The 23918-nt window shown below is 38.4% G+C and overlaps 1 protein-coding gene across 7 annotated transcripts in view; it reads right to left on the minus strand.

The window, feature by feature from the left end:
* The window catches only part of WWOX (WW domain containing oxidoreductase), a 548624-nt gene that overhangs the window by 314307 nt on the left and 210399 nt on the right, over positions 1-23918 (minus strand). Inside the window, exon 9 of one of the 7 annotated variants that reach the window (XM_030024230.2) lies at positions 23542-23610. The exons of the other annotated variants lie outside the window; for them this stretch is intronic. Coding sequence (XP_029880090.1) covers positions 23557-23610 — 54 coding nt within the window. The 3' untranslated portion in view covers positions 23542-23556. Of the gene's footprint in view, positions 1-23541; positions 23611-23918 lie in introns of those variants that run through there. 7 annotated transcript variants of the gene reach the window in all.

Consider the following 23918-nt stretch of genomic DNA (forward strand, 5'->3'; position numbering starts at 1 on the left):
CCAGCTTCAGGAAAACCGTAAGACAAGCAGGATGGGAAGGCAACAAGGCATCCTGGATACTGTCATACCTGATGCCACAGTGTCCCCAGCAGCTGGGAGAAGTAATTACAGGAGAAATCCTACTTAGTCTCTACAGCCGGCGGGAATGCATGAACATGTACCTACAGGTGCCCAACCTGAGCTGCCGGGCTTGCCGCAAAAGCGAACAGAAGATAGGAGACAGAGAGGGGGTGAGGCTCACCTCCTGCCCCGACCTGTGCTGCTGCCGAGAGATGCACACCGCAGGGCAGGCCACATCTGAAACGCTTCCCAGACATCATCACCGAAGAGAGCTTCGTGTTTCTGATACCAGCTGATACCAGAACGGGGCCTGGCTAAAGTCTCAGGCTGTCAAAACTCCCACAGCTAAGGAATGCTAAACTAGCAAAAACCAGCTTTACTCTTCAGAAACTGTTTAAGGGTTCCTCCTTTGTACCACGTAGGAGGAACTGCAGACCTGATTTATTTAGCTGAAACCAAGCCAGCATGGACAACATTTAAAAGTTTTGCTTCCCAGCCCTGATGGCATGACTAAGGGAAATGGGCCAAGGTGATGTATCACCAGCATTGCCAGACCTGTCAACACGGTCAGGCCTGAAAAGAGTAGGTTAATCGTCGTTTGTGCATTGGACCCTCTGCTTACATGGTTGTTGAGTGTAGGTATAAAAAAGTTCCTGCATTTCAGGATGCTTGGATGAGGTAGATCACTGCCTAAAGCAGTGAAGCAGTAGGTTATTGCTTTCAAAAATAACCAACTGCCAGAACTGGTAAGTCTGCCTGGCCACCCCTGCAGCTAAAAGCCATGAGGGATGTCTTAAAAGCTCGTGAGATTGACACCAAATATGTAACATAAAAAAATGAATAAAAGTCAACTGGTTTGAGATCTAAACTCCTCTAACCCCCTGTTTAAAGTGCCCAGGTGACAATTCTGCTATTAACTCTCTGAAGTTGAGCAGGATGATTTTGACCTGCTCAGAGAGTACAGGATGGGATGGGAAAACGATGGATCAGAGATGGGTCTGACTGGCTGGGCCTCCTCCTCAGCACTGGGGCTGCCGACGTCCTAGCAAGAATACATCCCACGTGACTGCCTTCAGATCTCTCTAACTGATTATTCACAAAGAGATTACATGAGTTGTCAACAAAAGGTGAGGCCATCCCCTGCTGCTCATATGGCCCCCAGGGCTATCGATGTCCAGGGAGCACTTCAAGGAGTCCTCCCACTACCCTGTCTTGTTAAGGCTGAGTTGGCAACTCGCTCGAGGATCAGAAAGTTGTAAGGTTGGGATAAGAACATTTTTGTATTTCTCTTCTGCTTCTGGAGGCAGGCCAGAGACTCAGAAACAGCTTGACTAGGACAACATCATCTTAGTGACAGGTACGATTAACACAGAAGTCGGTGGCAAAGTGGTTTCAGTGGGAAGAGATTTGAGCTCTTTCTCAGGCTGTAGTGCGGAGCAGAGCAGCTAGCCAGGAGCTGGGCACTGCCCCGTCCTCTATGTCAGCAGCGGCCAGTAGGAGTCCTTTGGAGCAGGAAAGAGGCTTGCTGTCTCTGGATATGGGAATTAGAAATGGTCTGACCACACTGGACAGAAGCATTTCTTCTCTCAGTGCATAGACATGTAAGGTGAGCTTCCCAGAGACGTCATGTCTGTGAAAGGAAAGAGATCCCAGGCCTGCGTAGAGTGGGAAAGAAATTTTGAATTTGGCCCATGGCAAACCGCTGTATAGTACTATTTATTCTGGTCCCCTTTGTTATTGTTCACTAAACTTCTCCTTTGAGATTCATCATCAGCTTTAAAATATGTGGAAATCTGCTCAGCATGGTGAGCTATGGTGAGCAGATAGGAACAAGACAGAAAGAAAGAAAATTCACAAATTATGTCCCTATGTAAGTGGTCGACTCCCTCTTACTCAGCGTGATTAATCTGAGATGTGCACCACCACAGCCCTCAGAAGAGAAACCTTACAAATCTCCTTTCTCACAAAACAAAGGCTGCTCACTGAAGTGTTCAGGTACTCAGTTACATTCAACACAAGCTAATTCACTTATCTTCAACAAGTGGGCTATTGATTTTTTGCCTGATTTCTAAGCTGCCCGGGGCTTTCTGAACTACAACAATAGCATCCTGCATTAAAAGAAAAAAAAAGAGGGGGGAGGAAATTCAGTGGAAAACATCCCTTTGCTCATCAGTAATTAGGGTGACTTCATGTTTGCTTAGTTCTGTCAGTATATTCAGCATAGCCATAGTTTAGGAAACTTTCACAATCCTTTTTCACTTGCTTCTGCTATATAACTTGATAGCAAACTGCATTCTATTTATTTCTGGGCTGAAAATATTGCGGATCATTTTTCTCCATCAAGAGAAATTGTCCAATTGCTAGGAGTCATTTGCTAATTGTGCTACCCGTGTCTTTTCAGAGTCATAGAGTCAGACTCTCATGGCTTTTATGGTTACCACATATGGTCAAGAATGAATGACTCATGCAGTTATGGTAAAAATATTGAAATCTAAAAATAGATTTAAACCCATAAGTCATATTTCATGATACGAGCATATCACCTGCACTACATTCAATAATTCAGCCTTTTAGAAGTTTATATAAGAAAGGTGTATTGTTGCTTTTGCCCTTGTTGGTACATAGCAAGGCTGAAATCCATATTCACAATTTCAGGATTTAGATACAAATGAACCATAGGAATGCTCATAGTTTTTGACTCTGTCAAATGAGCTTTGTTCATTTGCAAGATGAAATACGCTTGTGTGAATATTTTTTTACCTTTTGCATCTGAGCTTTAAGATACATTTAGCCTATTTTTTAGTAAGCTGTTGCCAGTGCAGGTCATGTACTGTTATTATAAAGCCCATAACAGAAAAAGAACTTGATTTACAGAATAAAGCCTTGATAAAGATGACTGGATATTGTATTGCTGAAAACAGATTTATAGATAAAACTGGTCTAGTAAGCCAATATACTGTAATTAAAGTAATTTTCCTTTTAAGTAAGAATAATCTTAACAGCAGATTGTAATTTTGAGGTATGGGTTCCTACACAGATGAAACAGAGTCCTAATTTTACATACCAAAGAGGAAATCACCACCATAACCCTTGGTCCTAAATCACAGTGGACTAACAACTAAACTGAAGTGTCAGGAATATTCCAAGCCAGGCTTTTCCTCATGCTTTCTCACTGAGGGAATACCTTATTTTCTCCATTTTTTTCCCCTTTTGTCTGCTACCTAAAGTACAACACTACTGGAAATCTATATACAAATGGGGCCCCACTTACATATTAGATAGAATTCCCCCCACCCCGAGTTTTATTTCTAGCTATATGCTTCCTGTCTCCAGATTTGGAATCTCATAGTCTTTTTGCTTCACCTCATGCTTCTAAATTGCAACTAAGAAAAAAAAATTTCCCCTCCTGTCATCTCTTAGCAGAGAGGGATGGTGCTGCATTTTGTTTGACAAAGACAACGACACTGACAGTTTTAGAAAGCCTGACATGTGGAAGCTCTGACCTGCAAAAGCTCTGCCAGTATCACGCAGAGATCTTTCCATTGAGGAAGTCCATATACCATGTGAGCTGTTCCCAGCGCTGTCCCCCAACGTATTTAGAGGCTTCTGCAGTATAAAGGGCAATTCAATGAGGACAGGCTTTTCACTTGCACATGGGATGTGTTTCTTCCTACCAAGCATCTATCCTTGCCAGTTTGTTAGCTCAGCTCTGCTTCCGACTCTTTCCATTGCCTCTTAAAATGCACATTTTCCAAATAAGAAACACAAACTTAAAGTGTATATACCCAGCTGGTCCATGGGAGAAGATGACACTCTTACACACCAGGAATGCTACGGCAAAGCCAGACTGTAGCTGAAGCAATGCCTGATCCCCCACATGCTCAGTCAATACCCGAAGGTGGGGGGAGGAATCTGTCAACTGTAATACAGTTCTAGTAAAGATATCTCCTCTGTTCTCTTTGTCAAATTGACACACACAGATATTTCAATCTATACTTCATGGTTAAAATTGATCCTAGTGAGAGGATATGTGGCTTGATCAAACTGGTGTAGGACTGAATCAAACAGGATTGATGACAAAAAATACCTGCTTTAAAAAAGAAGGAAGTTTTTCTTGTGATAACAGGGAGTTGAAGACTTGGTGAGGGACAGACAGGACAAAACAACCATAAGCACAGCAGAGTTTTTGGAGTGGTGATCCAAAATAATTGTGATTCAACAGCGTTTATCAGAGATAAAAAGGTAAAACTCAATATCGTATAAATACTACAGAAGCACTGTATTTAGATTAAATTTAATACAGAAAAATGACAGGTTTTATTTATCCCCGTGTAGTCATACCATAATGTTAACTGGATCATAATTTTCACATTATAAAGGATCTGACCAGACAATTAGCATGTTATTAGCTTGGCAAACAATGTTAAATTTAGTGAATATTTCAGAGCCAAGACTCATATGCACCTCCTAGCAAAGACTTAGCTCCCCCAAAACCTTTTCGGGTATCAGATCACACCTTTACATTATTGTACATCTGACCTTTGAAAGATAAGTTTAAGAATATATTCTATAACTAAGGTGTACCCTGAAAACTATTTTAATAATTGCCATAAGGGAAAACCAGGGCTGCCAATCCAGTTTCAATATTCTTTCTGTCATAAATTTGCTTGCTTCAGCTTCTTCTCCCACTAAACTGTACTTGGCTGTTGTTTGACGGTCATTTTGTATTTTCATGCCAAAGAAAACAATTACTTTAAATCATAAAAACCCCCAAATGCTGGTGTAAAAAACTCATTTCACATTGGTTCTGGACCTAGAATAAGATATGCTGGTTTGGGCTAAGATCCTGAAAGCAGCATATCATTACAGCACTACAGCAGGGAGGTAGGAATCTCAGGCTTATCCAGAGAATTGTTAAGAAGAAGATGAGGGAATATAACAAGGCTTCTGTAACAACCAATAGGACCGAATGGAAAACAAACCAAGTAAAAATGCATATGATAATTCAGGTAACGTAGAAGTTTAATAATAAATTTTGTACTAAGGATAAAAATAACTACCTTGATCTACAGGTATTCTGAATCCCCTCCTTTGAAGATAAGGATGGGATGCTCAACTACTGCTGAAAATCTGACATGTTGACAGCACTAGTACTAGTTCACTGTCTCCAAATACACAGGGCTGATGGCCCAGTAGTGACCAACTCCCCCTTCCCTTTAGCAGGATTACAGTTTTGCCTCTGTATTCTTCCTGTAGTCTTACAATTACTATCCCATTTCAGTCAGAAAACAGATGAGGACATTAAATACTTGGTATAAATATAAATGTTATAAAGCAATTTATTATTTGTCCTTCCATAAAGATTTCTAGATAAGAACCTTTCAAGACCCAGTCCTAGAAGTTTCAGTCTATTAATCATCAGCAAGAGTTCTAATGATAGTTATAAAAATGTGAATTATAGGCATATGTCTAACCCGTATGGATTTTGGCAAAATAAAAAGCCATAAGATGCTCTTCAATCCATTATTGCCCACAAATGCAGGAAAAGACAAAACAATGTCAACATTTGCCAACCATACACCACAGAAACTTCCTGTAATATAGAGAGAAAAACTAGAGTAATCTGAGATTCTAATCTCTATAACCCATTGAAAAATGCAGTTTTATTAACAGCATCTATAGTGTGCCCAAAAAAGATTTAAAAATGGATAGGAAGCAATGGCCCTTGAAGGGCTAAAAATGTTACACGGAGATAGTTTAGGTGATCATTTAAGACCATATAGTAAAACTCAATGAGGAACCTTAGCACACCTAATGTATCATTCAAAAAACCCTGTCAAAACAATCTCATGCATGAATATTTACTCCAGTTACATATGCATGAATCAGGTTTCAACATTAGGCAGGTAAATTGTATGCGCAATTTAGGTCAACAAATAATACTTCAGTTTGGGAAATCTAGAACAAGGAATCCCTGTTCTCCCTCCTTGCCATTCCCCTCGGGGCAAATGCAAGCCCAGGCTAAGAAGGTGCTGTTAGAAAAATGTGCAGCTCAGAAGCACGTACCTCATTTTCAAAAGTGAGTCAGGCAGTTGGAAGTGTAAATACCACTGAAATTTGGTAAGATTTCGGGAACTTAATTTTTAAATTAGGAATTAGGCTCTTATCAGACTTAGGTTTTAGTCATCACTGACTACATTTTCAAAGGTGTTTAGAAACTTGAAAAGGAAGCTATGGGCCTCCTGGTACTTTCAAAAGGGTGTGTGCAGTGCAGTGGTTTACCTTCCTGGGCTGCTTGAATTTTGTTCTGAAAATCATGAGATGCTTCTCTGTAGCTCCAAGTGCCTCAACCATTTATTTCATAACATAACATCTAAAAATTTAGGTATATCTGTTCCTTCTGTTTTCCCAAGAATATTGAAAGGACCGTAAGGAAGTCAAAGACTAGCAGATGACTACTTTATGAGTTTTTCATTGTCGTTGAAGAAATAGAAATAGACCCTCATAACCTTCCACCTATGCTAACACGTTATTTGTGCACATTTTAGAAACGGGTTCTCAAGTTAATAACAAGCTTTACAAAATAGCACCAACTTTCATGATACAATGTAAAACTAAAATTCTAAATTTCCCAGTGTCTGAAAGACAGCCTCCTAATAGGCTCCCTCTCTATGTCTTAACCAATGTTTGGCTGACGCTGCAAATTTATATAGCAAAGTGAAACATGGAATGTTTTTTCTAACAAAACAACGGGATGACACAGCAAAGCACAGCACGGCATTTTAAACACAGCAGTGTACTCAAGAGCTGAGATCTGCATAGTGTAATACTCCTAGAATTAATCTCACCTGTCTCTACTTTTCCACAGAGAAAATAATTTAAACAATCAGTTAATGAAACCATGATTATATAGCTACCTCAATCTTTTGTTCTTTCCAAAGAAAGAACTGGTGCTGATTGCTATTCCGGTTTGCAATTTTCATCAAAATTTTTTCATTCTATTCTTATTGGGGTATTAATGCATCCCCTTGCTTTACATTAAACTATTACACACTTTTGCATTATGAAGTCTGTGTAATTAATTGAGGATTTCTATTTACTGCTCTACTTTTCCCTGCTCCCTGATTACACAGACGTCAAGGAAGGGCCTATACTACAACCTCTGGGCTGGCTGATTCCTGGCTGCAATGTACAGGGAAGTGGTAGAACGAGAGGATGGGATTTGGTTTCTGATTCATGCAGGGCATACGTGCAGGCAGGATGCAATGGAACTCATTCCACCAACAGCAAACTTTTTCCAGATACTCTGTTCCATGTGGATGCTTGACTGCTAAAGTAAATTTCAGGGGTGCCTGTTTCCCAGCATTCATCATCTGTAGCTGCAAGCTACAGAAAGAAATTTCCACAACCTGTGGCTTGTTGGCAGTTTTCGACCACATTTCTGACAGTCACTAGCCAGAGCTAACACTGATTACTACTATCCTGCTTATCGTTCTGCTTGACTTTATAGGGAATACAGAAGGATGCAAGTTGGCTTTCAACATTTGGCATAGTTTATATTCAGCTACGGGTCTCATTTTCCTTTTACGGATGCTGTTGTGCTGAAAAAGAGCACAAAGCTCTTGTGTGATGCTGTCTGCTACTCCGACCTAAAGAATTACCAATGTAGTCAATAGCCTGCAAATCTGAGACACAGATTTCTGTGTTTCCTGGGATCACCCTCAACTATATAATGTGTGGTTAAGAATCATTTTTACCAGAGATAATTTATTGAATATATTGGAAAAGAACAACATAAAAGCCAGCATTTAATCTTTTTGTCCTAGATAAGCATATCACATGGGTAGTGGAGGTGGATATATGGTACGTGCACATATGTACATGCAATAAGTTATTACAGGTAGGAAATACTACTACACACACATCTGCCTCACAGGATGGAAAAATTCTTCCCTTCCAAGAAACACAACAAAAATTTAAAAAACCACAAGTAAACAAAGCAATGTCAGCATCTCATATTATTTATGATTTACCAAAAGTGGGAAAAACACTGCTTTTGGTAGAATGACTTCATACTCTAGAAGCGAGATGGAGAAATGACTATTAAAAACACTCATGTGAACACACAGACATACCCTCCCCCCTCCATCTCACAACTCTGTCTGGGGAGAAGGGGACAGGGATGATGGGATTCATTACGCATGGCCATCTCCTTCAGGCAGAAAGGCTCCCATTTGCATCCAAATAAGTTACAACTGTCCTTTAATTCTTCAATGACCAAACATCACTGTTTATTAATTCTTGGTATAATTTCAGTAGCAACTACAAGGTGCTAGACACTATCAACACTCATTAGTATAGACCAATGCCAAACAAACTGAAAGGGTACCTTCTCATTTACTCCATAACTAGTTGCTTTGCAAGAAATATATCCACTATAGGACTGTGTAATGGTGCTGCAGTTTCCTAAGACAAGGGTTACACGTTACACTCTAGGAGATGTCTATGGCAACACTGCAAAGTTTGACTTAACATAGTTGCACTAGTCTTTTGCATTAAAAAGTGACTCTGACTGAACTAATACTGCCCTGATACCCCCCCTTCTCTTAAAAAAAATCAAGATTAAAGTCAAGCTATGTAGTATGCCAACAGGTGACATTTCCCAGTGAGGTCAATATTGTTTATAGTTCTCTCAAGTCTGAGTGATTGCTTACAGGTCTTCCTCAAGATGACTAGCTCATGAATCATCTTTGAGCCTATATTCCACAAAAATCAAGATGATGAGTCTTACCGAGAAACAAAAGATAATTAAGGTCACAAGTGGACACCTGGGGGTCAGACTGGATGGTATTATGAATGCATATTTGTGTATTTTTCTGTATGACTTCATTTAATTTGGACTTAGCCTTCAGCGATTAAAGCAGCGGGACAGAATTTAAACTCTGTTTATATGTTCCAACTTACACCACCTCCACTTTCCCTGTGTCAGAACTCACCAACAGCAGGATCTGCTGCATATAAACGGCACACAGGTAAAGCAGACAAACGTCCATCAGTGAGTAGGTTAATACCACTAAACTGATTCAACTTTAGTGTGACTTGTTTTTTAACCCACACTTCAGGAGGTGTCTACGTGGTATCTAATATGTATGAGCCTCTATACACTATACAGCACTTACAGCGCATTTTAAAAAGCTACTCCTTTTATAAGTTAAAACCTACAACACATTTTTAACCAGTTCTTGAGTATTCTAAAAGGAAATGTTTTCTGTTTCCAAGCCAGAACTGGTCATTTCTTCTACAGAATATGATGTTTGAAAATCAGTTCTTCCTATTATAGATTTCTCCCTTAGCTTGTAGAAAATCCATGATTCCCTAAACATTGGTCTTTGAAAGCACATTGACTAAAATCTTCATGCCTAATTCATGAAGTGTAGTCTGGAGATTAGTGGAGCTGGACATAGACCAGGAATACTTTATCATATTCTAATAAGCAGAGGCTGAAAATTGCATTTCTAAAGCTACAGTATTAAAGGGCACACTGGAAAACATGACCCAAACATAACTCAGTAGTTCTACACTGTCTGTAAAGGCTTTGATATGATAAAGTATGCTGACGAGGGGAATAAACACAACTAGAAATTTCTGTATTTAAGAAGAGAGGGAAAAACAGCAAACACTACATGTATACATCAAAGCAGATATTGTACATTATAAACTCATATAATGTGATCCCAATGGAACAACCCTTGTACTGTTATCGATTATTTGAACACTCCATGGAACATCATTGCAATAACATAAAATTAGGCTTATGTAGCAAAGGTGACAGTAAAAAAGGCTAGTAAAAATAGTCTGTAAGGCTAATGCAATTCATTACCATAAAACTCTTAATGACATCTTGCCATACGATACACCAGAAAAATGTGAAAATTAAAATTACTAGAGGAGAAACATGAATATTTTTGACTTATGGTGCTTGTGTTATTTAAAAAGTAAATTGTTCACCACTCCTTTTTTGTTTGTTTGGGGTTTTTTTTTGTTACAACGTAACTAGATTAAAAAAGGAGTGATATATGCCAAGGTTCCTAATTCCCCCACAGCAGGATCAGTGGGTAGTAGAAGACCTTGGAAAGGATCTGTTCATACAATAGATTTTTCTTCTCACATAGATGCGTGAAGATAGACATCTCTCCTATCATCTCCTCTCTCCATGGGAGCATGTTACAGTGTCAGGATCTGTTTTGGGAAGAAGACAGACACTGAACAGCCCTGGGTCAGGGAAGTACCACAAATCGTACTGGAAAGAGAGACAAAACCATAGACCACTGCACTATTTCTATACATCTCTTCCACCTCTGCAAGTGCAGAGACAGGAGAGCATTTCCAGGGGAGGCATCCCAGCAAGAGGCCGGTGAGAAGACTGGGCTGTTGCAGAGGCATGGGGGGCACCCACCGTGATTCCCGCTCACCCAAGCATACACGTATCTCCTGAACCTTACTCTGGCATCCATGCCTGAAAATTTGTAATGTTGCCTGTCCCTATGCCTCTTCCCTGTTTCTTCTCATCTTAAAACTTCCATAGAAGACCAGCCCTATTTACAGGCTAAGCACTGTCTCTAGATTTGGTACCTTGGTCTCGTCCTGGGAAATTTATAAATTAAGTAGACTCAAGATGTTGCTAACATGGGGAACTGGTGCCATGTTCTGTAACTTGTGGCGGCTGCTCATTACACAGGTAATCGGATTGGGCAAAGCATGAAAAATACTTCACATATTACCTATAAACCAAAAATAAGTAGTATAAACTGAGGAAACACTAAAATTATCAGTACCTATGTTCACCACAGTCATCTGTTGTTACTGACACCTAATATCCAATTACCTCTTGTTTTATCTGCGCGTTTAAGATAGGATTTCAGCAAGTGACTCGCCGAATTTTCCCAGGAATGAAGATCAACTTTTTTTAAAAACAGATGTCCCTCTAGAGTCTAAGGAATTGCTACAAGGCTTTTATTTTCCACTTTAGCAGTGGTCAAGGTATACACAAAATGTGAACAGGCACGGATGTTGTATTAAGAAAAAAATGAAGAGAAAGAACAAAGGAATATTTGGTCAGAGCTGCAAGACTTGGAATGAGTGAAAACCATCAGTCACAGTGACCAACAGACCCTGGCAGTATAAACAAGGTAGAAATGATAGTCAATAAAATCACAATTAGGTACACTGAGTGTCAGCGTTCCTGTGTGCTCACAATCAAGGAAATCAATAACTAACACTGAAAATTCTGCACTACTTGCTTTCATTTTATATTTTCCATTTATTTTTTTATTTGGCTTCCCTAGCTGATTCCACCAAGAGTATCTTTAATAAAAAGCAGTTCCAATTACTGGCTGTGGTGCAGCAGGAACCAAGTGCAAGAGAACTAAGGAGGCTTACTTGTTACTACTGAAATTAAAGAGGAGGGAGTAAAAACAACTGGTTTACAAATCAGTTAAGAGATTGGACATTGTTCTTCACACCCAGTCGATTTATAGAAAGGAAGTTGTTTAAGCCAGCAGCTTTTACTGCTCCAAAGCTCCTCGCCACGGAAGAGTCCTTAGTGTTAGAAACTTAGAGAGAATTAATGTACCTGCTAAAAAGTTAGAAGTGGCATGCCTCATGACAAAAAACCAACCGAAATTCACAGTAAAGACAACAACTGTTGCTACTTCCAGGAAACCATTTCTCACTTGGCTTACTGCAGGCAGCATACCACATCTTTCTGAGTACTTTCCAGACATGCATGTATCCAAAGGAATTCAAGCATCTCTGCAGTTTGCCAGGAATGCGTACAACTGCATTGGGTAGTTTATTGAAAAACAGCTCTTCTAATAATTCTTCAGTATTACCTCTGGGAATTTTCACATACACCTACACACGAATCACACTGATGATTTAGTCAGAGTAACAGTTTGCCAACAAACACAAGCTTTCTTACTGTATCTTCTAAATTTACTGGTTTCATTCCTATAGTGACATAGAGCACAAACTTTTCAGGTCTCCTCATTCTGAAAATCCATCATTCAGAGGCATATCAAAGAACGCCTCTTCAAGCATACAAAAGTTTAAGTGTGGAAAATGGATGGCTGTAGAATGGACCTTTAATTACCAAAGGAGTGAAAAATGTAAGCTGCTTTAACACTTCTTCAGGTATATTTTTATTAGCAGTGTGTGTGTGCACCACTCACCTATAAAAACTGGTTCATATCTTTTGGAAATAGTCATTTCTAGACAGGAATTGTACCTTATTTAAGATGATGCATGTAAATGCACATAGAAGACAGAAACTTAATGATTTGAGTGGCTCCTGACAGCAGTGAGTTCCCATATTTTAGAATATTTTACACTTGTATGAGAAAGGCTTTGGCAGAAGTTTTGTAACACAGCATAGACCAAGAAGTGCCCTGCCTTTTGCATAAATATAAAATCCTTGATCTTAAGCTGTATAAACACAAGATATCTTCCCTGATAAATGCCCTTCTCTATCTGTGACATTTTCCTCATGCTGTTTTCCATACATAATAGGTACAAATCACACAATATATGAAAGGAAAAAACAGCATTTTGCCTGATCAGTGTCTGTTTACAGTAATCAGAGAGAAAAAATGAATGACTCTTATAATGACATTTTATAGTTTGTTCCCAATCAATAAGACAGTTATTTTGAAAGATTCACATAAGTTTAGAATCAATTATGAATGGAAAGGAAAATGAAAAAAGGTGAATATTACTGGCTTGAGATTTGTTCATTTGAGAGTTGTATTTTTTCCATCTTGCCAGACTTGTAAGTGATACAGTATGGTTGAGCTCTGCAATAAATGCTTCTACAGAATGATTCACCATCCTCAGGAATCAGTCTGGTAACTGAAAATTGAGCATATTTATTTCTAAAACACATCTACTGCATTTTCCGTGAATACTAGTTGTTAAGGATATTATTTTTAACTGCTTTATATACTATACTACTGTGAAATACAGCTCTTGCTACAAGGAACTTTTCTTCTTTGATTTTATGTTCCTGAAAAATATATCATTTAAACATTTAGCACACACAAATAAAAAAGGGGAAAGTACTGAAAGAGATAATAACTGAAACTCAAAACAACAACCACAATAAAGAAATCATAATTTTAAAAGCATGCCTCCCGTTCTGTGAGCAAGCTGTGGTAGTGGAGGAGGGGGACAAGGAGCTCACACTGTGGTGAGTGTAAATGAAACGAGAGAGATGTCATTAAAAGTTTTCTAAATGGCAAAACATCCTTGGGGTCACTGGGGGGAGAGAGACAAAGGGAGACAGTGAGTCACTTTATGTGGTTGTTTTCAGTTCTTGTGTTCTGCCTTTAAAATCAGATCTTGTTCCTTTTTAGAACAAGGGAGGAAAAGCGGGTACCAAACGGATACAAATCAAACCATAGTGAAATGAGGCTCCTCTTTAAGTTGACAGAATTCTTCTGTAAGAAGTACCCCACACAAGCCTCCTACCAACTGTGGTGACCATTTGGCCCCATAGCTCATGTTGTCTTATAATTAAAGCAGAGTTAATCACAATATTGCTTGTACCCTTTTTGAAACACTAAAAAATATTTCTAAGTTTTAAACACTCACCCACTTTGGATATTTTATCATTTCAAACAGGAGAAGGTCCTGCATTTCACAGTCCTGAGAGTCTTCTTTCTTCAGCCTCTAAGTGCCCCCAGAATCCTAGAAATTGTATCTCTCCAAGTAAATGTCTCAATAGATAATGCTTACGGGAATTAGCTGTTTCTTTTTTTCTTTTTTTTTTTTTTCTTGGGGGGGGGGGGGAGGGGAATAACCTTAATTTTAACGAAGACACACAACTCATTCACGTAAAAATCACCATTCTGAATAAAACATTCGACCTGAAAAATTGGGGTTCCAGATTCCACAGGAGCCACACTGAGGAACCGTGGAAGTAATCTGAACTTTCTTGCTTTTGCTTTTACTAAGGATATTAGAAAGAAGAATAGAAATTGGAATTATGGTTCCTGAAAGAAAAAATGAAAACCTTAATTCCTCACATTTTTGTGCATAAATTTGTCTCACAAACCAACATCTCCACTGACAGAGACTCAATAGCACTGATGTAGCTCCATCAGTAAAGCACAACTAACAACATGTTGTGGAGTACAATTATCTTTCCTATGATTATCCACTATGGAAACAAGATGGCTCCTGGTCTAGCAATACATTTTAACAGTATCCCTACCAATCCAGAGCAACTCAGTGAAACACAGAGACAGATTTAGATCAATGTGATATCAAAATCCTCTCCTTCTCTAACAATTCTTACATTTCAAATTCAAATGAGGACTTAAAATGAATCCAAATGGGATCTTTTCATCATGTAATAATAGCAAAATTTTGATTCAAATCTATAAGTATTTTGCATCTCTCCCAAAATAAGGAAGTATTTTATAGATGGAAAAAAATAAGTAACGCCCTAGCAAGTTCTGCTTTAACAAAATGCACACTGAAGTCTTAAGGATTACCACTAATGAAGGAAAAAATGCAGATTAAAGGACCAAATGACAATGCCTTCTTCTGTCAATATGCTTAGTAATGAAACCAAAAAAATACAAATCAGAGTGTAAAATCTCCATATCTCTTCTGAACTCTTGCTATTTGAATACTGTGCCTGAGCCTTCTACCTGTTCAAGATACTATCCACATTCACAGGTGGGAGGGCCTTTTTTTTCCATTGAGAATTACCCCGAACTGTATGGCTACAGGAGCTGCTGTTTAACAAAAATATCAAGTATCACAATACCCATAATGCAGCTTTAAGACTTAGCAAAATCAGAGTCATAAAACTTCGTCTGTTCACAGATATTTGAACACATTGTTTATGCTCAGACTTCTTCCTCTGCACAATTCTTTGCAACCCCAGAGATAGATTGTGATAGAAAATTTCTGGCAGTTCAGTCTCCTGATACATGTCTTTTCACTATATTCTCTCCGTATGCCTCTTAAAGGAACATATGATCTATAATTCTAGTCTGAGTGGAAACATTTCTGTATTTTACTATGAGGATTTATATCACATTAACAGCACAAACATGCAATATTTATTCCTTTCCTGATTCCTTTTTGTGCAACTTCTCATAATCCTTTAGCTGCTTTGGCATTAACTACTAAAACGCTAGAATGACAACCACGCCATGGAGCAACCTGGATGAAGTAGAATTTATCCTATAATGTGCAAATGCATTCCTGACAGAATTTCCAGTGTGAACGGAGACCTCAAAGGACTTTCAACAATGTCAAAAGAGCACTTGTGTGGAGAAGACACACAGCACCTCCCTGTTTGGTGATGAGACACTAACCAGCTTTAGTTCTGATAAGATGCTTTACCTGAGGTATTCAATTACATCCCTACCAGACTGTGCTGAAGGAATATTTAAAGTCTGCTTTGCCCTTGACTCTTGATTCTGCATGTCAAAAACACTTAACTCAAACCCTTTTGGATTACCAATACTGCATTAAGTTCATTGACTCCTGTACCAGATTATCCAGGACCAGATGAAGTGATATCACACACAGAGATATTGATGCTGTTTTAATATTAGACAAAACCAGCACAGCTTTATAAACATTTTAATTTGGGGGGAAGGGTGGGTGGGCTGGGAGAGAATAAACAGCTCTCTCACACAACCTGCAGTCAAGTATTTTATGGAAGCCTCCCTTGAAATTACTGTGAAAATTCAGAAATTTAGTGAAACAGATAGATCCTCAAGAAAGTGCTCTTATTTGAGAATTTCTGGTTTATGAAGCCACAGAACTGTCCACACTAATCTACAGCTCCCCTTGCTGGGTCAGCTGCTGAATTGCATTCGAGCGGTGGCAAACAGATAAAGTATTTGAAACATTTAGACTTACAAAACGTGCATCACACACATGTGCTGTTGTGCACAACGACCCTCTGTGCTGTACACGTTGCTTAGAGATGGAGCTTCACCAGTGCAAGACAAATTTCAGACCACACTTCAGTGCTGAAACCGAAGAGACGCCTTAATCGGAAAACAAAAACATATACCAATTTCCCTCTGCCTTCTAGGTTTCTACAGACTTCCTTGATTATCACAGGGAATCCTCACTTTTCTTCCTTATCCCTTCCACTCTAGAAGATGTGAGTGAATAGACCATTATTCAAAATGGTGATGAATGACACTCAAAATCTGGTAACAGCTTTACTCAAAAGCATAACCGGTCCCTCTTCGCTTACTAGAAATGAGCATGCCACAGCATATATTGTTCAGGCCACATGCAAAGTTAGCGTTTTGTGCTCTTTCATAGCACTAGGTACTGCTACTGTTTGCCAACACTTTGGGCTTTTTTACTCTAATAAAATTTAGGTATCTGAGTAAATATGATTTTTTTTTTTTTGCAAAGTACATTGTATCTGTCATCAGTCATTCAGATACACCCATGAACACACCGCAAAGGTTTTTCTTTCTTGAAGTGTCTTGATAGTTTTCATAACAAAGAGTAAAATACACTCTATACCTCAATCAACTGATCTCTAATGCAACACCAATTGCTTAGACAAATGATTCAACACAATTTCTCATTCCAAACACAAAGTACTCGGGTAGCAGCATCCAACAACATTTGCATGGAAATCCCTCTACAGAAATACCTTCTTTTCCCTTGACCTTTCTGGTTGCAATTTGCATTTTCAGGTAACTCATAAGAGTGTCTCTTATGCTTTTGTCTGGACAAGTTTATCTTTGTTAGTTCGTTAGTCATCTTGACATCACTGCGGTGATATAGCAGACAATAATATGGTTGGAGTGTAAATGATACCGCAGTGGTTTTGACACAAACATGAGACTACCTCTCTATTGGTTTGGATATGAACACAGACACAGGTGTACAATACACGTTGCTGTAGAACTTTTGTAGAAAAAAAAAATCCGATCCAGGGGAAACAATAATATAGGCAACCATATTTCCTAATGATAATTTTTATTTGAACCTAGTGAAAATTTGGAAGCATGATACTTTTTTTCTGGTGAAAAGCAGTGCATACAGACGAAGTGTAATTATGATTATTTGTTTGGATAAGAAGTATTCCTATATTTCTTTCTCCTCAGTGACTCTGCATTCCTGTCATTAAAATAATTGTTACAACTGACTTACAAACAAAAAATAGAAAAGCAAAAAGAAAGCAAGCATATGTAAGTCAACAAACATACAAATAAAAAATATAGATCTATTTTTTATATGGCTCTGACACCCTTTTGACCATGTATTGACTATTTGTGGCCATTTTGCTCAGAGTAAACCAATCAATAAGTTGCTCATCCAGAATGTAAAACTGAATTTTTTTACTCTTACAAAATTGATAATTCAGAATAACATGAGAAGAAGATTATATTGCTATAAATTCACAGTATGGATATCAACAAAGCAGTGAGACCAAATCACACTGGAACAATAACGACTAACTTAAGAATTATTACTGCTTCTAGCAAATGAAATATTTTTAAAATGTTTTGATAGTCAAAGGTAAATTTGACATATTTGTCAATTTTCAAAGGAGTCTGGAGTGATTAGATTTAGGGGTCAGTCACTTTAAGGTCATTGTGAGACCTCAGATTTTACTTTCAAATTAAGAACAAGAAAAATTATAACCAAAACTTCACAAACACACACACCAAAAAAAATGTGACTAGTTGCTACAGGGATTTGTGACGTTAGTCTGTCACCCAGTGAAACGAATCCTACCTATCAGACATAATTTTTCTGACAAATAACCTTGATAAGTAAAGGTAAAGCACAACAATTTACCGCTATTACAAAGTTCTCCAAACTGTGTGCCAACACTCACCCTCTTCAAAATAAACCAGGGAGCACTAGGTCTCATGTTACAAAGTATCTACAATTACAGAACACTTTCCAAAATGCTAACAATAAATCTAAAACAAAAATCAATACTATTAATTTGTGAGATGGATGCTAAAAAAATCAAAGCTGCCAACGTTCAAAAGTGTTAAAACATAAACACAATGGAAATCATAAATGTGCTTTAAAATTCAATTTAAAAACAACAGTTACAAGTTTTTCTAATCTAAATTTAAGACCCATGTTGCTTATTTATTTCTATGAAAAAGGATACAGCAGATGAATTGTGAACTGTGTTAACAGACATTTTCCCAGCCACGGAAATTGTTGGCTTAATGCCCAAGGAATACAATAGCCACATGTTCGCAATCTTTAATTATCCAATTAATGTAGTGTCATTTTAGCAATTAGTTCAGATGACCAGATGTAACTTTTTACAAACAGCTCTTTCTTACTATGACTAGAATGCCAAATGTACCAAGATGTGTTTATATTAAATGCCCAACTTGAACATTAGAAGGACTTCCATAATTACCTACGTTTTAACATACTGTGACTTCTGCTATTAGACTCTTTCTAAAATTGATCTGGTTTCTTAAGTAAGGTTGATTTTTGCAGACTCGTTCTTTCGAACATGCAATCCAAACTCCGAATTTTGTCATCTCCTGCAACGGTAAAACAACACGGTCGTGATGAGGTCACAGCAGAGCTGTCAAAAACCAGCTCGGTTCAGTTTTGGCGGTTTCTTCAGACAAAACCCGAAAACCAGCCTGATACAACGTACGCGTAGACGCTGCAAAACCTTCAGCCCCGCGTTTCTTACAAAGCTCTACAGACTAACTACTTGCACCAGCCAGCGTGCCACGACAGCAGCGTACGTGGGAAGGGTAAAGGAACGGCACCTCCGCCTTTTGCAGTACTGCAACACAACCCCGAGCGCGGCGCGCGCTCCTGCTTGGTTCGGGGCCAGCCGGCTGCTGCCTGTCAGTGCCAGGTGGCTGCCAGGTCAGCTCTGCAAAGGCAACGAGCCGCGGCAAAGCCAGAGCATCGTGTCCCTTCATCGACCCGCAGCGGGCTGCAGGAGACAGGAGTAGGATCTCACCAGCGCAGAGGAACCTTGAGAGACACCATGTCTCCTTCCTGTAAAGCCATTATGCTTATCGAACGTGATTTAGCTCAGCAGACCCAATTCTCATACTTACTGTTACCTCACGCTTTACGGCTTAAGTTACACTCTAGAAGAAATGAAGACAAGGATGTAGATTACATTACACTCTCCTGTTTTTGAAGCGTGTGGCATTGGCCGTGGTTGGAAGGCAGAAACTGGCTTACATGGAACCTACGTGAAAATCAGCTTCCCCAGGAATTTTAGATTCAACATGTAAAAGCTTTTATTCCCTATATAAGGCATTTTCTCATATTCCTTGCAGTAAGAAGTTCTCTATATTCTCACTGATTTAGGATCTCGTCCCGAATCCAACTTCTAGTTGCTCCAGTGACACAAACAACATAAAAATACTAACGGAGAACAGGGACTGGCAGAACAGATTCCTGAGTTCAGTACAATGGAATACAATAGAAAGCTGAAGATGAAAGCAGAGCGTCTGCTTGAAATTAATACAAAATACTTTGTTCATTACCTGGCCACCACGGTATTAAGCATTAAACAAATTCAGAGAAAACTGTTTTCTGTCACAATATTTCTCTGCAGCAAAAAAGATAAGTTATTTTCTCCTTAGGATACTCAAATTATAATCACTAGTATACAGGTAATTGTTGAAGAAGGGAAAGGAAAAAGCAATTGGTGCATAAACGCCTTGAATTTCTATTGTTTATACAACTGCATTTAGATGAAGGTATACATACAGAAAGACACACGGGTCTTTACTTCTCCTTAATTGGCTTCATTTCTCCCTAAGGACTCTTTTAATGTATAAAAACTGTAAGCATTTTAATGCAAAATTCGTATCAACCTAAATGAGTAAGTTAGCATTACATTTTTCTGTCACTATAATTTATGAATACCAAAAATGTTGAATTATAAGGCATATTGTTGTACATCATTTTATTCATAATAAAGACATTATTTTTGCATCTTTTGTTCTGTCCTTCATTTTGACTACCTGTCCACATTTCACAGGGTCTGTTCTACACTAGGGTTTTTAGGAAAACAAATGCAACTGGCTGACCTCTGGTCTCTGATACAAACTATAGTTTCCAAGATATGTTTCATAGCAGCCACAAATCTGCTATGACAGCTGGATAGGCTTTTTAACAAGACTTGTTAAGGATCCTTCCAATTATGCACCTATGGACTTGAAATACTGGACAAGCACAGCTACCTCAGTGGCTCTTAAGATAATTTCCTCCAACAACAAGGGCATTTATACCCAATCGCAAAAGAAATATAGTGCTATCCTGGGGCATAGAAACTTTGGGGGGATAAAACAGCTTTTTAACTTGACGTCTACTATACATTCTCAGACAAAAAGTAATAAACCCTTTAAACGCTGGACCCATTTACCACCAGATTCACACTGATTAAAATCCGGCCTTCTGTACTGATTATGTTAGAATAATGCCGCTAGGAGAATGAAAAAGAATTAGAAATGAGTGAGTCAGTATGTGTTTTGGCCACAGCAATGAACTCTTGCATGCAGATACATACTGGGACGAGTGAAAAATACCCGGACATTTCCCTTGATGTTAAAATTTGCTATAGCCTGGTCTTTTCTGCAGAAGTTTGTTTGAAGAAGGAAGGGACAGAGGAGGTGCATTTGTAAGATTCTTCAAGATTACTCTGATTACTTCCTCCCTTTCAAACGCAGAGTATATTGAAGCCTGTTTAAAAAATTCATACAGTAGAATCATTCTATGCAACTGTAAGAAGCAAACTGTCAGACAACATTCCCAATTCAATATTACACTGTGCTTCAAGAAAAGATTTCCATATATTCTAGATTAAAAAAAGTCTCATAAATAAATGATAATCCATTGCTTGCACTGAAAAATGAAAAATAATTTTCTGTTTGCATTTTACTCTGCAGAGTAACATTTAATCTCTCTTTTAATATAGTCTTTGTATATATGGAGAAGTAAAAAGACGTAACCTTATGAAAATTGATTTTTTTTTTAATATTGTTAAAAATATTTCTATTGGTGTTTATCTAGAAATCTTACTTTTATGAGTGCTGGAATATATCACATATTGATAACTTAAATGCATTATTTCAAACAAATTATGATAATGTTCTTTTTTTTAAAGAAGAAGGGAGAAAACCTAGGTTTTTAACACTAAGCAGCATAGAGACAATGATGAAGAAAAAGGAAACTCCTAAGAGGTGGCTACATCTGGCCACAGTTCAACAGAAATCTGCTAGTAATTTTATGGAATTTATTGTAACAAGACTTTGATATATTTTACATAAATCTAAAATAATATAAACACATACTATATATGTGTGCATATTTATAAATAAATTTACATATTAAGTAATGTGGTGTGTTAGTGTTGCACAGAATATAAATTATATAGTACAAACTACCTATACCTAAATTCACGGGCAAGATTAGAAGTATACTGAGCTTCTTTTAGCTGATACAAGAAAATCAAATAAAATGTTGATTCTCATAAACCAACTTTTTTAAAACCCTGAACTTTTTTTTTAAATGATGAAATAAATTTCCCTGATAATGTTTAATTTGTCAGAAAAAAAAATACTACATAATTCACAACAAAACATTCTGGGTTTGGCTCTCGTATAGAAAAGCAGCAGAAAACAAGGTTAGATTCACAATTCTGTCAAAGAGGCATCTTCCTCTTACTTGTGATGTGGGAGTAACCTGGTTTAATTCCCTTCTCTGCCTGGGGGGATTGGAACGCATCGCCTGTCTCTGGTTGATAGCTATGCGGTGGCTGAGGGCCACTCACTTCTCTCCTTGATACTATTCCACTTTCGGTAAGTAATTAAAGTTTCGCTGAAGCAGGTACTGAAACCCCAGTGGCCCACTTCCCAGGTAAAAGCCACAATCACCAGCCAAAAGGGTCACTCTCACTTACTTTATTTCTCAATTAGTAATTACTCCATACCAGATAAAACAGGACAAAATGCAGTCCTATTGCTAAAACGCTATTTTGGCACAGACATTTAGAGACTTTTCTGGGAGAGGTAGGCTGCAAGACAGAAGTTGTGAACTTGAGATAGCAGCTAAGATGTCATTCTGTATTCAGTTTTGTAAGGAATAACTGAACAGTCAGTGTGACAAGAGAACGAAAGCGATTCCCTGTCCCGTCAGTAACCTGGGAGTATTTATCTGACAACCTACCTCTGATGTGCAAACAGTTCTAGGGTCACTAAAAATATGGGGGTTCCTTCCACACTAGAATAATTTACTATCTTTCTTTAAATACACTCGCTTGCTGTAAAAGCCTTGCCATCAGTTACTTCTAGCACTGGTGAAGGGAAGAGTTGCACTGTCCTGTAGCCGTTATATGCGAGCCTGCATTAACACCCCTTCTAGTCAAAATAGGTACAGGTTGAGGAAGCTGCAAAGAAGACCCAAAAACTTAGAAATTCTATAATGACAATTTTTTAGTCTGAGATTTGGCCCTATAAATGACTTCCAGTAAAATATCTTTCAAACTGTGATGGCACCACATCAGCATTTGTCCAATCTGGAGCCACATCAGGAAAATATTATGAAAAAACCATGTAATTAACTCCTAACAGGATGCTGTCAGTATGCAAATGTAGCAGCAATGTACTTTTAGGCGACTTGCATACAACTATAAGAACATTTTCAAAAGTGTGAAAATTATTTCTAAAATAGCACAACAGTACCACATTTTAAATGGGAATTCTCACTAATGGAATTATTCTCATCACTTCAGGAAGTGCTAATTTTCCTGCTCACTGGAAGCTTAATAAAAGCACTGTATTTTGTCCTTAATTGTGATTAATCAGTGTGGCACTGTGAATGGCAGCAATTCCTTTTCAAAGGTGGCAATTTTCAAAATTTGGCAAAGTGTAAATGTTATGCAAATTACTTCATAATTGTACTGCCTGCTAAAAGAAAGGAGCAGAACTCCAGGCAGAAAAAAAAAATAAGCCATTCTGCAGAAGTAGCATCCTGGCCAACGCCGGGCACAGGCAAACGACACAACCGCATACGGCAGCAGCCAGCTGAGGCCACCGAAACTTCGCTTCTGCCACCGATCTGCAGCACTCGGAAGCCGGTCGCCGTTACCGCTGACGTTGCACGAGGATACGTGGGACAGAGGCACTTGGTGACGTGACGGTGGATACATTGGGCAGGGAGACTTGGTGGAGATCCCAGCACGTATCTGTTGCTACCGACAGCTCCTCTCCCATCCCAATCCCAGATCAGCAGGAGCAAGCAAGCCCAGTACTCTGCCAGTCTCAGCCCAGCCCGAGCCCTTCTCTGTACCTGTCTTTCACTGCGGCAGAAGAAAAGGAGCTCGCAGCCTTGGTTTTTGTGTGCACTGTTGGGAAGCCTTGGGCAGGCTCTAACCAAACCTAAACGACTTCGGAAACGTTTGAGAAGTACTGCTGCAATGTCCAAACACAGCTAATTCTTTATGAAACTTGTATCAACACATACCTTGCTGATAAACAAAGTCTGCTGTAAAATAAAAGGCAAAAAAAAGAGAAAAATGTTGCTTACATAGTGTATATAAGTAAGGCAAATACTGCCAGTGCTTCTAGTAAACACACAATATTTCTGTTTATTCTCACAAATCTCCAAAGCTGCATGTGTCAAAAAAGCTGCACTGTCACTGGATTATTAACTCTTTAAACAAAATTAAAAGAACCTTATAACCCTATTATTATTAAAATATAAAATATTATTCAGACGTGATATACCTTCTGACTATCAGAAGCATCATTTTGCAATTCTCGTCCCTAGGGAAACTGAATCTGTACAAAGAT

Source organism: Aquila chrysaetos, chromosome 9 (assembly GCF_900496995.4).
Source record: "Aquila chrysaetos chrysaetos chromosome 9, bAquChr1.4, whole genome shotgun sequence".
Classification (NCBI taxonomy): domain Eukaryota; kingdom Metazoa; phylum Chordata; class Aves; order Accipitriformes; family Accipitridae; genus Aquila; species Aquila chrysaetos.